Raw genomic sequence first — 14,427 nt, 5'->3', positions numbered from 1 at the left:
CCCTTCTCTTTCTTTTTTTTTTTTTTCTTCTTTTTCTTTTCCTTTTCTTCTTTTTTCTTCTTTTTCTTTTCCTTTTCTTCTTTTTCTTCTTTTTCTTTTCCTTTTCTTCTTTTTTTTTTCCTTCTTCTTCTTCTTCTTCCCGCGCCGGAACAGAGGACTCTTGGTCCTCAGGCTTTGAACGGTCCGTTTCGGGCCGCGGCTGCCACGCGGAGGCCGGCGGCTACAGGGCCGCTCCTCCGGTCACGGAGGAACATGGCCGGCGGTCAATTTTGATCGCCGGCGTCGGAAATTCATGAAAATGGGGTCCAAAACAGAGTCTTTTCCCGACCAAAAATCGACGACGCTCGTCGTCCGGCCACCGCGCACAAGCGCACGGGGGAAAGAGGAAGGAAGGGAGGAAGAAGGGAAGCTTACTTGACCTCGGTGACTTCGTCGGAGAGAAAACACGGCGAGAAACCCAACTGTGCCCGCTGCTCTTCTTCGGGAAAATCGGAGAAAAAGAGAGAGGGAGGAGGCCGATCTTCGATCTCAAGGGGAGGGGTCTACTTATAGAGGACCCTAGGACTCCGAGGGGTCCTAGGAGTCCTCGATTTTCTTGGTTTCGCCGGAGAAGGAGACTCCCATCGGGAGTCTTCTTCCCGTTTTGAATTCCTCTGTTTTTTTTTTTTTTTTTTGGGCTTTTGCGGCTGTAATGGGTTTGGGCTATAACATTCTTCACCCCTAAAAAGAAATTTCGTCCTCAAAATTTTTCATACCTGTAGTCTCGAAGAGCTGGGGATATTTTGCTTCATTTCTTCCTCTAGCTCCCAAGTAGCTTCTCTTTCTGAATGTCGGACTCCACTGTACCTTGACATAAGGAATGTTGCGACGTCTCAGCACCTGTTCTTTACGGTCTACGATCCGTATCGGGTATTCTTCATATGTTAGATCCTTCCTGGCTTGTACTGGTTCAAGTTTCCACAATGTGACTTGGATCTGGTAAATATTTCTTTAACATAGAAACATGAAAAATATTATGTACTCCTGCAAATGAAGGGGGTAAGGCAAGTCGATAAGCCACCTCACCAATTCTTTCCAAAATCTCAAACGGACCCACATATCTAGGATTCAATTTGCCACGAATGCCAAATCTTGAGATTCTTTTGAAGGAGATACTTTGAGAAACACATGGTCACCGACTTGAAATTCTAATTTCCGTCTCCTGTTGTCTGCATAGCTTTTCTGTCTGCTTTGTGCTGCCCGAAGTCGATCTTTAATTAATTGAATCTTCTCAACTGCTTGTTGAACAAGTTCGGGACCCAATATTCTTCGCTCACCAACATCATCCCAGTGAATCGGTGATCGACATCTTTCTACCATATAAAGCTTCGTAAGGGTGCCATACCAATGCTAGCCTGATAACTGTTATTGTAAGCGAACTCAATCAAAGGTAGATGCTCATCCCATGAACTTTTCATATCCAAAATACAGGTTCTCAACATATCTTCTAAGATCTGAATAGTTCTCTCTGACTGACCATCAGTCTGTGGATGAAAAGCTGTACTGAAGTTCAATTTTGTTCCTAATGCCTTGTGGTAAAGCTCTTCCAGAACTGTGATACAAATCTGGTGTCTCGATCCGATACGATGGTCACTGAAATTCCATGTAGTCTTATCATTTCTTTCATATATAACTTTGCTAGTCTTTCCAAGGTAAATCCAACTCTAATTGGAAGAAAGTGTGCAGACTTTGTCAATCGGTCCACAATCACCCAGGCTGCATTCATTTTTACTGGGAGTCTTTGGTAGGTCCAGTTACAAATTCATAGTGATATGTTCCCATTTCCAAACTGGAATATCAAGAGGTTGAAGTAGTTCCCGCAGGTCTCTGATGTTCAGCTTTAACTTGTTGACACACCAAACATTGAGCCACGAATTGAGCGATCTCTCTCTTCATATTATTCCACCAGTACATTTCTTTTTAAGTCTCTATACATCTTGTACCTCCGGATGAACTGTATAACCGTCTGATGTGCTTCCTGAAGTATTTCATGCTTGAGTGCTGAAATCATTGGGTACGCAAATCCTGTTTTCGAACCTTAACGAACCGTCTTCATGTATCTTGAATTCAGATTGAACACCAGCTTCCACTGAATTTCTTATTTTTATTAGTTGTGGATCATTATTCTGGGCAACTGAAATTCTTTCAATGAGTGTTGGCTGAACCCTCATAGTTGGCTACCGTACTGTTGAGTCATATATTTGGATGTCTAATTCCAGTTTTCTTATATCCTTTAACAATTGACTTTGGTGTGTGATTAAAACCGCCAATTTCCACAGATTTTCTACTAAGGGCATCAGCAACAATATTAGCTTTTCCGGATGATAATGGATTGTTAAATCATAATCTTTAATAGTTCTAACCACCTTCTCTGTCTCATGTTTAATTCTTTTGTGTAAAAATGTACTTCAAACTCTTATGATCTGTAAACACTTCACACTGCACACCGTATAAGTGATGTCTCCAAATTTTTAGGGCAAAATCACTGCAGCTAATTCCAATCATGTGTCGGATAATTTGTTCATATGGTTTCAATTTCTTGAGGCATAGGCTACTACCTTACCATGTTGCATCAATACACATCCCGAGTCCCTTTTTAGATGCATCACTATATATTGTGAAACCTTCATCTCCTGTTGGTATAGTAAGGATAGGGGCTGACACTAATCGTTGTTTTAATTCTTGAAAACTCTGTTCACAATCTTCAGACCACTCGAATTTAACCCCTTTTTGAGTAAGAGAGTCAAAGTGCAGCTATGCGAGAAATCCTTCTACAAATCGTCTGTAATATCCTGCCATTCTCAGAAAACTTTGAATCTCAGAAATATTTGTAGGTCTGTTCACTGCATCACAGCTTCCACTTTTGCTGGATCCACAGAAATCCATCTTTAGATACGATGTGTCCTAAAAAGGCTATTTTGTCCAACCAAAATTCACACTTTCTTAAATTTGGCATAAAGTTTTTTTTCCTCAATATTTGTAGTACACACCGTAAATATTCTTGCATGCTCCAATTTACTTCTAGAATATATCAAGATATCATCAATAAATACGACAATAAATTTATCAAGATAAGATCTGAATATTCTGTTCATTAAATCCATAAAGGCTGCTGGAGCATTGGTTTAACCCCAAAAGCATCACTAAAAATCATAATGTCCATAACGAGTTCTAAATGCCGTCTTTGGTATGTCCTCTATTTTAATTTTTAACTGATGATACCCTGAACGAAGATCAATTTTAGAAAAGACTTGTGCACCTTGCAGCTGATCAAATAAATCATCAATTCGAGGTAGAGGATACTTATTTCTGATAGTATTTTTATTCAACTCTCTATAGTCGATACAAGTCTCATACTACCATCTTTCTTCTTCACAAATAAGACTGGAGCTCCCCAAGGAGATACACTAGGCCTTATAAAACCTTTATCCAATAAATTCTGTAATTGATCTTTTAACTCCTTTAATTCCATAGGGGCCATTCTGTAAGGAGCTTTAGAAATCGGATTGGTATTAGGTGCCAACTCAATAGTAAATTCAAGTTCTCTATCTGGGGGTAGTCCGACTAAATCATCAATGATACATCCGAAAATTATTTACGATAGGAATATCCTGTAACTTCAATTCATCATGTTCTTTATTCTTTATTGATACTAGGTAACCTCTACATCCCTTCTTATCATCTGTCTAGCTTGTTCAAGTGAAATAATACGTGGAGGGGTGGTTCCTGTACTTCCATCAAAACTAAAAGTTAATTCTCCCGGTATGTGAAAATTCACTCTCTTTCCATGGCAATCCACAAGGCATGATAGTAGCCAGCCAATCCATTCCTAGAATGACATCGAAATCATGCATATCCAGGACCACCAAATCTGCTGGTAATTCTCTTTCTCCTATCTTAATACTAATGACTTGCACACACTTTCGGTACTCAAAATACCACCAACTGGTGTCTCAACATATAATTTGGTTTTCATGGGTTCACAACCTATATCATGCTGTCTAATAAAAGTAGTGGATATAAAGGAATGTGTAGCACCAGAATCAAACAAAACTGAAGCATGAATACCAGATACAGGAATGGTACCTGTCACCACACTATTGGAGGCCTGAGCATCTGTTGTGTAGTGCATAGATTCCTTCCTTGAGTTTTCGGCCTTTGACCCTCCGTCCCTTGCTTGTGTTGATCTATTTTCGTCCATCTGCGGGGCAATCTGCAATCTTGTGTCCTTTCTGGCCACATCTAAAATACGAACCAGTATTCCATGGGCAATTAGAAGTCTCATGCTCTCTTCGGCCACATCTCGAACATTTAGCTGCCTCATTCTCACGATTCTTATCAGTTGCTGGCTTCTTTGCTGAACCTTAATTGTTCTGGTTTCGTCCTTGAGTTCCACTAAAACCTATTTCTCTTCTTCTGATTTCGTTCACGCTCCGCATGAGCTTCATTAGCTTCTCTCTCATTATTAGAGCTTTGTTTACAACTGAGGCATAGGTAGTTAGCTCATAGGGTACAACCTGTCTCCTTGATTTTCTGTCTTCAGTCCATTTCAAATTTGTGTACTCTGTCTTGCTCAATCTCAACTAGTCTCGGAACAAATTTGGCTAACTCCGTGAATTTGGCTTCATATTCCTGCAACGGATCTGTTACCCTGTCTCAGGTGAATGAACTCCTGTTCTTTCTGTATTCTGACACTTCGGGGAAATACTTGTCAAAGAATTCATCTCGAAATCTCTCCCAAGTGAGTGGTAATCCCATCGTGCTCATATTTTTGTTCCAGTATACGCCACCAGTTGTATGCCTCACCTTGTAACAGATATGCTGTATAGCGGATCTTCTCTTCATCTTGGCATTCTTGCACGGTGAAGGCCTTCTCCATTTCCATAATCCAGTTATCTGCTTCTTGTGGCTCGATGGTCCCTTTGAAGGTTGGAGGAGCTAGCTTCTTAAATTCGACGATATTGTTTCTTGCATCGGATGTTCTCCATTGTCCAGGTATCGGTGGAAATTGCTGACGTGGCTGTGCATGTTGTTGTTGAAGTAACTGTTGCTGTGTTTGAACTACTCCAATCAGAGTTTGCATTAGTTGAGTCATGTTCGGCTCCTTATGCTGTCGGAGTATTTCTGGTAGGATCATGATTCCCTCCTGCTGAGTTGTACCGCTTTAATTGGGGAGTATTATCGCCAAGTGGATTTGATGTCCCTCCTACCGCTCCTTGAGTATTCCTCGCTCATCGCGGAGGCATATTGACCTATGTTAGATTTGAGATAAAACTTATCCTTAATAAGGTTATAAACTTGTGACAGGTCAAATCATAATCATCATAACTAACCTTTCAATTTCCTAATGTCTACCCATCACTCGCTCACTTTATTCTACATGTCTCTATCTATCTACTTATGCTCTGATACCATATTAGGTTGTCACGCCCCCGACCCGAGATTGTGAATCGAGGGTCATGGCAACCGCCGCATACTTATAGAATACTTTTTCCATAAGCATGCAAGGCATCTCATCATGATATCTTCACAAACAGTTAAATAAATTTTTTCTTTATTCAATAATCAAACTTTGGTTCAAATAACAAATCAAACTAAGTGTTCAAAAGAAAGTAACTGTCTGACAAAGTCAATACTAAAACAAAACTAAAGGTCTTGAATCAATTCTGAGAAAAATCCTAAATCAATGAGTTAACTCCATCTCTAATCGCTCTCCCAACCGAAAACCGCATCATGTTAATTTTCTGGATCTGTAAGAAAAACATAAACTTATTATGAGCTAAATAGCCAGTAAGCAGTGTATACCTTTAACTGAATAATCAGGCAAATAATACTATGCATCACAAATCAATATGTAATTTCATGAAATCATATTCATACTGTCAATCATATATAAAAGTTAATTCATCATAATTTTCAATTATACTTTTCTTCTTAAATTCATCAATTTCTTAAATTCATTCTTACCAACCATGACTATGACCACATTATCCTTGTGGCAGGTCATTAATACCGCGTATCTGCTTGCGGTGGGCTGCGAATCATCTGCAGCCAAGTCCTTTAGAACCGTGGTCTAACTGGCGGTTTTGTCGCTGGTCTATCTGACGACATGTCGCTGGTCTCACTAGCGACATAAAATCCTCAGGACAGTCAATTGCCAACGTATATGCCCCCATTGGCGGGGTTCCTCAACACAGTCAGGTTGTCAATTTCATATTGTCTTTCCAATTCATATATTATTTCAAGAATAATAAAATTAATTGATATTCGAGTCAAATCAATTATAACATTCTTTGAGATATATATCATCATAATAATTGCTCACAAATAACTTCAATCATAAATAATTTTCTACAATTAACTTTCATCATAAATAATTTCAACAATTATTTCAATAAATAATTTCAATCACAAGCATGCATAAATTTATTTAATTCATAATTTACCAGATAAATTCAGTAAAAGTAAACACTACTTACCTCAAAAGAAAGTCCAAACTAGAAATTCTAGATCTCGAAAATCCTTCTCTGAACCTGATACGTCAAATATCATATTTTAAATCAAAATTTCATCGAATTAAAAATAACTAAATTATTAAAATCTAATATCCCACTAGGATCAATTCGTCGACAGCATCCGATTTTCGAATTAATCCATGGACATCCTAATTTTATTTTTATTTTTATTGCTAATTTTTTTTTAAATTAATTCCATAAATCCTAAAATCTAGAGAGAGAGAGAGAGTTTCTCTCTCTCCGCCCCTTCTTTTTTTTTTTTTTCTTTTCTTTTTCTTCTTTTCTTTTTCTTCTTTTTTTTTCTTTTCTTCTTTCTTTTTTCTTTTCTTCTTTTTCTTTTTTTCTTTTCTTTTCTCTTTTTTTTTTTTCTTCTTCTTCTTCTTCTTCCCGCGCCGGAACAGAGGACTCTTGGTCCTCAGGCTTTGAACGGCCGTTCGTTCGCGGCGCCACGGCGGAGGCCGCGGCCGACGGGGCCATCTCCCCCGATCCGAAGGAAATATGGCCGGCGGTCAATTTTGATCGCCGGTGCCGGAAATTCACGGAAAATAAGCCCAAAAACAGAGTCTTTTTCCGACTAAAAATCGGCGACGTTCATCGCCGGCCACCACGCACAAACGCACGGGGAAAAGAGGAAGGAAGAGGGGAAAAAGAGAAGAACTTACCTCGGCCTCTTGGGACTTCGTCGGAGAGAACACACGGCGAGAAACCCAACTGTGCCCGCTGCTCTTCTTCGAGAAAATCAGAGAGAAAGAGAGAGGGAGGAGGCCGATCTTCGGTCTCAAGGGGAGGGGTCTACTTATAGAGGACCCTAGGACTCCGAGGGGTCCTAGGAGTCCCGATTTTCTTGGGTTTCGCCGGAGAAGGAGACTCCATCGGGAGTCTTCTTTTCAGTTTTGAATTCCTCTGTTTTTTTTTTTTTTTTCGTTTTGGGCTTTTGTGGGCTGTAATGGGTTTTGGGCTATAACAGTATCAGTACACAAAATTCAATGGATGCTTATATGTGCAAATGATAGGTCGCGATCAAATATCCTGATGAAAAGTCACCAAGTTTGGGTTACTAGGTCTTGGAAATTATGTGATTCTGATTTGTGCCTCAATATTTATACATCCATAAATACCAACATGTGCAGGCATTTAATATTTATTATTGAGTCCAAAATAACTAGAAGCCATGATTTTAATAAAATATGGACATTCCTGTTTTTGAATTAATACCAAGATAATCATGAGATTGTTTTATGTCAAAAACAAAGGTAATGACAGAAAATACAAGTCCAATTAGCTGCTTTGAAAATTTATCATAGGAATGCTGAATTATTTTCTTGAAAAAAGGAAAATTACTCAGCATTATTTGATGATGGATCATTGTGGGCAAGATTTCCAATTTCAGAATTTGTACCGGTGCCATGTTAGTATTAATAATTTTGATAGCGAGTCAGTTTTGTGCATTGATACTAAAGGGGTGTTTGGTTAGGAGAAGTTGGAATCTAAAATTATAATGAAAATAGGTGACTATCATTCTAACTATTTGGTTGAAAGAAGTATCATTCCGATTGATGGAATGAGAATGATCTAATCCACTTAAAACTTAATCCCTACTCTCTTCGAAAGATTAAAATTTTTATTTTAATTTTAATTCTGATTTCAATTCTGATCACGAACCAACAGCTTTGGGAGATTTGATCATTTTGATTATGATTCCCATAAGTAGGAAGAGTCTTTGTGAACTGCATGTGGTGTAATAAAATTGACACTATTCAATCATATTTAAGCACATAGCCATCACTTTTCAATGCACATTTAATAACATATTTAATGTCTGCAGTTTCATTTTTTCATTTGAATTTTATTATTGTTGAGTCTTGGCTCCCTGACTAAAATGTTGAAAAAAGTGAGATTGATGATTTGGTTCGCTGAATTAGCTTTTCTTGCTTGGACTAGTTTCTTACAAAAATATCTCTTTTTTTTTTTGAAAAAATTATAACATCCTGTAGTCAGATTATGACATCCCATGGTCAAATTATGAGTTCTTACACACAGAATATCATAATTTTTCTTTCAGAAATCATAAAGAGAGTAGGATATTTTTGTCTTTGAAAATTATTGAAATTTTAAATAATAAAAATATTTCTTTCTTTCTTATGATATTTTGTATACAAAAAGTCATAATTTAACTACAGGATGTCATACTATAGCCACGGGATATCATAATTTTTTCAGAAAAAGAAGGTATTTTGTCATTCAAAATTTCAACCGAAAAAGCAAACCTGCATACATTAAATACGCATTTGAAAGCAAGAGTTACGTGGCTCAATTAGATGGGATGGTGTATTTTTTCTACACCGGATGCGGTGTACAAAGAATCTATATAATAATAATAAAGTGATATACAGGTATTAGGGGTGGCATTCCGTATTGATGTGTAAGATTATAGGATAATCTCCCATGATACCACGTATCAAATTTTATTTTTTATATTTTTATATTTTTATATAAGAAATAAAAATATAAATAGTATGATAAAAAAATAAAAAATATTTTAAATATATATATAATAATAGTAAAGTGATATATAGATATTAGAGATGGCATTCCATCTTAATACGTAAGATTATAAGATAATTTTCCGCAACAGCATATGTCAAATTTTATTCTTTTATTTTTTATATTTTTAAATAAAAAATAAAAATAAAATAGTAATAAAAAATAAAAAATATTTTAAAAAATTATATATTTATCTATATAATAATAATAAAGTGATATATGGATATTTATCAAATACAGTAATTTTTGGAAGGTCATTTTTTTAAAAAATTTTTTAAATTTTTTATTTTATTATATAAAATTAATTTTTAAAAATAAATTTTAATATAAAATATTATTATTATTATCAATTAAATTTTTGTAACGCAGATTGAGCTCCGGTCACTTCAGGCAGCAATGTTAATATCGTGTGGAACAGTCTGCCGTAATTGGGCGAATTTTGATAGTGGGACTGGGCCTAGACGCATTACACGGAAGGAATCGGTCAACAGAGCGCGGTCGGGAAGGCTGAGTGAAACCCGATTGGGTCGTCTTCCTCCGTCTCTCCCGATTTCAAGCGGAGCAAAATTCTCCCATCACTGCTCGCCGGCCGACCTAATTCTTCATTTGGCCGGCCACGAAGGGGAAGAAGGAAAAGAGATGTGAAATCGAGATCTATCGTTAGAGCAAGCGAAAAATTTTGGCGGTGTCTTTCTTCCATTTGTTTGATGCTTCTTCTCGCCCACGGTTGTTCGATCTTTAACAGGAATAAAGTATCCTCCATCCGGAAGTCTAAGGGAGAGAAATTGCTTCGAGATCGGGAAGATGATAACGCGCTCGAATCTCGCGGATCAGCTGCGGGAGTACCAGATTCGTTCCAAGTACGAATGGGCTACCGTCTCCTTCCTCTCCGCCTCCTCCTCCTCTTCCAATACCTCTTCAAGGTAATCTCGCTTGCTAGACTCGCTTCCACTTCAATTTGGATTCCATCAGATCGCGATAATATGATTTCGATTTCTCAAGTGCTATCGTTATTTCCATCAATTTATAGAGGAATTAAAATGCATCCTGTTGATTTATAGAACTATAGCTTTTCTTGCTGCTTTTATTTGAGTTTTGTGTTGCTAAGGATGAGGAATGATTTAGGAGTTGTTTAAGGCACCGATTCACCTTTTGGTATAAACGTGTTTAGCTTTATTCTGTAAAGAAAGGAAAAAAAAAAAAAAGAAGCAGAGCCATAGCATTTTATAGGACGGCCAGCACATAGTGACATTATTGTAGTTTTTAGGGTTTTTTAAGTGTAATTGTGCTCGGTTCTAATTGTTACCTAATGGTTGAGATCGTGTGAGCTAGTAAGTGTTTTATGATTAAAAGGGTGGAATGTGATCCCTTGCCTCTTGTCATCCTTTTTGATTGTTGTTACTCCCTTTTCCATATCTTTTACTGGCCCATCGCTTGTTTCACAATTTCAGAGCAATTTCAGTATATTGAACCGCATTGATTTATCAAGATTGACATTTTTTATTAAAAAAAAAAAATTGTTTGCTTAACGCAGTAAGGAGTGGATTGAAGCATGATGCCGATATGGGCAAAGACCAAACACCACTAATTCCTTGCTGGATTCTATGGATCTTTGGGCTTGAGTAATGTATGTCATTGTTTTGTGACTGATGTCATCACGGACTTACCTAGCAGATATTAGGCATCTATGAAGAAGAAAAAAGGTATATGTAGAATTTCTTTTGAAGTAATAAATCCTATTTATTTTCCGCAACTGACAGAGGGAAGGTTTGATCATGACAGAGATGTTATATCTCTAGTCATGCAAAGGTTGTTGGTCAACAGTTGATATGCACAAACAATAGATCGTGATCTATGTATTGTTTTTTTTGCAGTATGAGGATAGCAGACCTTGCCTTTGGGCATGATTTTGTGCACAGCCTCATGCTAGGTGCCACTTATGCGTTAACATATATTATGCTAGGGTTCCATAATTTCTCCACGAGCAACATAGAAGTATTTCTTAGAAAATTTTCGATTCGCTGGTTTTCCCTGAAGCAAAGTCTACTTTGCTTAAGGTGCTACCAATGCCTACTTGTAGTCTTGTCCTAGATAAGGTTAAATAGCATAATGGTGGTTGCTTCTGGTGGGCTGCCACCTATAGCACTTGTTTTTGGGTGGATCAGTTAGGAAGTGGTCAATAGTTATCTATTTTGCAATGGAAGCCCATCTGCTACTGTTGATGCTGCTATTTTTTTTGGGGTGCCTACACCGAACAAACAGTTTTCACTTATTTTGCATCTACTGTCATCAAATGGCATAACAGACCTAGTATTTGTCGATTTGGGCTAACTCAAAGTTCAGTACCAAGCTAGGATCAGTTGGCCCAAGTTTGCCCTAGCCCAACTTTGAGGTTGAAATCCCAAACACAAGCTTGGCTAATTACAAAATATGCAAACCTGGCTTAATAGCCCGACTATCTATTCTGATCTTAGAAGGCTATCGAGGGAGGAGATGGAGTAGGGTTCCAACATGAGACAGGCTTAGGCTAGGGAGAAGTCTGAGATGAGTGCTAGAGGGAGTATGTTAGGACTTGTCCATGGAAAGAGATGAGATTGAAGCAAGACACAGAACTAGAAAAGGGAGTGAGGGTCTTGGCATAGATTATGCCTTGGTCAGGAGAGAGTCAAGATTGGTATGAGAGATAGAACGCATGGGAAGGTTGTTCCATCATAGCTCAGACCCTGATCAAATATAGGTGTTAAAGCATGGTGGTCAAAGGGTTATTGAAAAGAATGTAACAAGGGAAGCTTGTCAGTTGCAATTGAAGAGGACAAGTGGAGATGGGGCCAACTTCTCTTTACCTTTTATTCAAGTTTTATATTTAAAAATAAGATGTATTGTAGATTTAAATTTTACACTTATCTTATAATGTATTCCATAACAATTATATCATATCATATATCTTGTCATATAGTTTTAACATAAAAGCCATATATGTTGTGCCAGGATAGAAATTTATCAAACCCAAGCTTGGCCTGGATCCTGTTCGAACCTGAAACTCTAGGCTTAGCCTAATTTTTCTAGCCCAAATTCTCTTTGTAGGCTTGCCAAAAACTAGGCTGGGCTAGATTTTTCTAGGTCTAGGTGTGGGACAACTACAATGATGCCTTCCTTTGTTCCATGGAATGGAGGGCGTGGGAGACTTGCGTGGCTTTAATGCTATGTGGAACTAGATGTATGTTATCATCTTGGAGAAGGGTGGTAGGTTATGACACTACGACCGTTGCTCAAACCTATTTGGATTGGTATGGGACCTACACAATCCATATCTTCATCGCAAAGCTCCTTAAGGTGATAAAGGGGTGGTGAAAGACATAACGTTCTATGGATCTACAGGGAAAGGTACAGACAGCGCAAACATGGCATACAACATGGAGAAGCACTTTAAATTGCTGAAGAATGCCAAAAGGATTATATCAATTGTAGTCTCTGAAGAATTGTATGCTTGCAAAATGTCTATTCCTAAGATAACCGCCAGGCACAACATGAAGGCCAAAGATGTAACCTCGGTTGCTTATATTAAAGGTGATCGGAGAATGTGGTCTACTGTTGTTTGTTGTGATGCATAGATTCTAGGATGCATTTTTTAGATAATTCCAAGCTCTAAAGGGAGCACAAAGGGATTCTTATCAGAACCCATGTCTGCCTATGGCATCACCATCTCATAAATAAGCATTGATATATTTAAAAGGGCAGTAGTTGTTAATTTGATGTATAGACACTATCACAAGCCTTTGCTCCAATGCTTCCTAAATGTGAGATTGCAGATTGTTGATTAATATGGATAGTCGTGCACTAGAACTTTTGATGGTTGCCCATTTAGGAGCTCCAGTCCATCTAGCAGAGAATTATGATGGATTCAATGCCCTTGTGGTGGCTAAGGTAGGATATCATTCTGTTATTTGATCATAATTCTACCATTTTTTTTTTTGCCTAATCTTGGTAAAACTTCCACTTAAATATAAAGCAAAGAGTTTTGCCATGAGTTTGCAAAATTCGTATTTACCAAGTCAAAAATGCCAACTATCTCTAACAGTTTGCACTCTTCTCCAACTCATAACTTGTTTTTTCACCTTTTCTTGTTATGTACCATCATCAACACTGCATTTTTGTCGATATCAACATCATGTCAGCCATTCCTTGAATATTTTGCTGACTTATGTTTTTATATTTCTTTCCTTTTTTCTGAGAAAACTGATTGATCAAGCTTATGTGTCAGTGAAATTAAAATAAATTACTGATTAGTCTTTTTTTTTTTGGTAGACTTGCATCATGCAAGTTAATCAGAGACATAAAATGCTATAAAGTTCTGCAGCTATTTATAGAATTTTACCAACCCTTTTAGGCATATCAGAGTTCTGATTCCATGGATGTTCCTATCTTTTGAGTGCAGGGTGGATGTGATATTTGTGATATGGGAGCTGTTGATGTTTGCTTTTCTTGTTTTCTCCGGAGTTGCTCTGTACTTCCGGTATATGAGGCTTGCTTTTTCCTTGATATGCATTACAACTCTTATTCTTGTTTGCATGAAAGTAACAAAGCAAGTAAGACAAAACAGGAAAAATAAGCGAAGAATGCTGCTGCCGTTGTCTATGTAAAACTACAGGCAACCAACCTTTTGAAAGGCCATCTTACGTCCGTGCAAAAAATTATTTCCTAGTGTTGTGGCCGAAAATTTGGACTGGCATGTAATTCCATCTTGGTGTATGTTTCCTTTCAAAGCACACTTGGAAGAAGATAATGCTAGATATATATTGCAAGGGAAGTATAACGAAGCCCCTTTACAATTTTTAGTGCAAGTGCTTGCTTGCAACTTGCAAGGCTGTACTCAAGATCTGTATCATTGCAAGATTTCATGTCCTTGGCTGTACCCAAGTAAGCAGTCTTTGCTTTTATGGTTAAACCTTGTTCATATACGGTATGATAAGTTCCAAATTGATGAGTAGTTTAGTTCAATGGTGGAAGCCAATTATTTTTATTCTTTCTAGGAAATGTTTAGACTGTTGTCAAACTGTGCTCTGTTATGGTGGATCATTTACTTATGCAAAGTGGAACTCTACTTCATCGATAATTTGTCTGTTATGTTGCTGTTGAGATACATGCTGCTCTGTTGGCTGATTTGTGTGCACTGATGAAATTTCTTGAAGAATCGTTGGGAGGCCTCTGATCTAGTTAAGTGAGTTCTGCGTAGGACGATGTTCATCTTGTTTACATTGGAGCATTGCTTATCTACCTTTTTGTTTTTGGTTAATGTCTTTATTGCATTTTTCAAAAAAAAAAAAAAAAA

The 14,427-nt window shown here is 37.5% G+C and overlaps 1 protein-coding gene across 1 annotated transcript; it reads left to right on the top strand.

Annotated features, from left to right (window-relative positions):
• The first annotated feature begins 9,592 nt into the window (after nucleotides 1–9,592).
• Nucleotides 9,593–14,096, top strand: LOC140853820 (uncharacterized). The gene is made up of 2 exons (XM_073248853.1): nucleotides 9,593–10,021; nucleotides 13,534–14,096. The coding sequence occupies exons 1-2, from the start codon at nucleotides 9,903–9,905 to the stop codon at nucleotides 13,736–13,738; spliced, it is 324 nt and encodes a 107-aa protein (XP_073104954.1). The 5' UTR covers nucleotides 9,593–9,902; the 3' UTR covers nucleotides 13,739–14,096.
• The last annotated feature ends 331 nt before the right edge of the window (nucleotides 14,097–14,427 follow it).

This window comes from Elaeis guineensis, chromosome 14 (genome assembly GCF_000442705.2).
Source record: "Elaeis guineensis isolate ETL-2024a chromosome 14, EG11, whole genome shotgun sequence".
Classification (NCBI taxonomy): domain Eukaryota; kingdom Viridiplantae; phylum Streptophyta; class Magnoliopsida; order Arecales; family Arecaceae; genus Elaeis; species Elaeis guineensis.
This window is presented reverse-complemented; position numbering and strand designations above follow the sequence as displayed.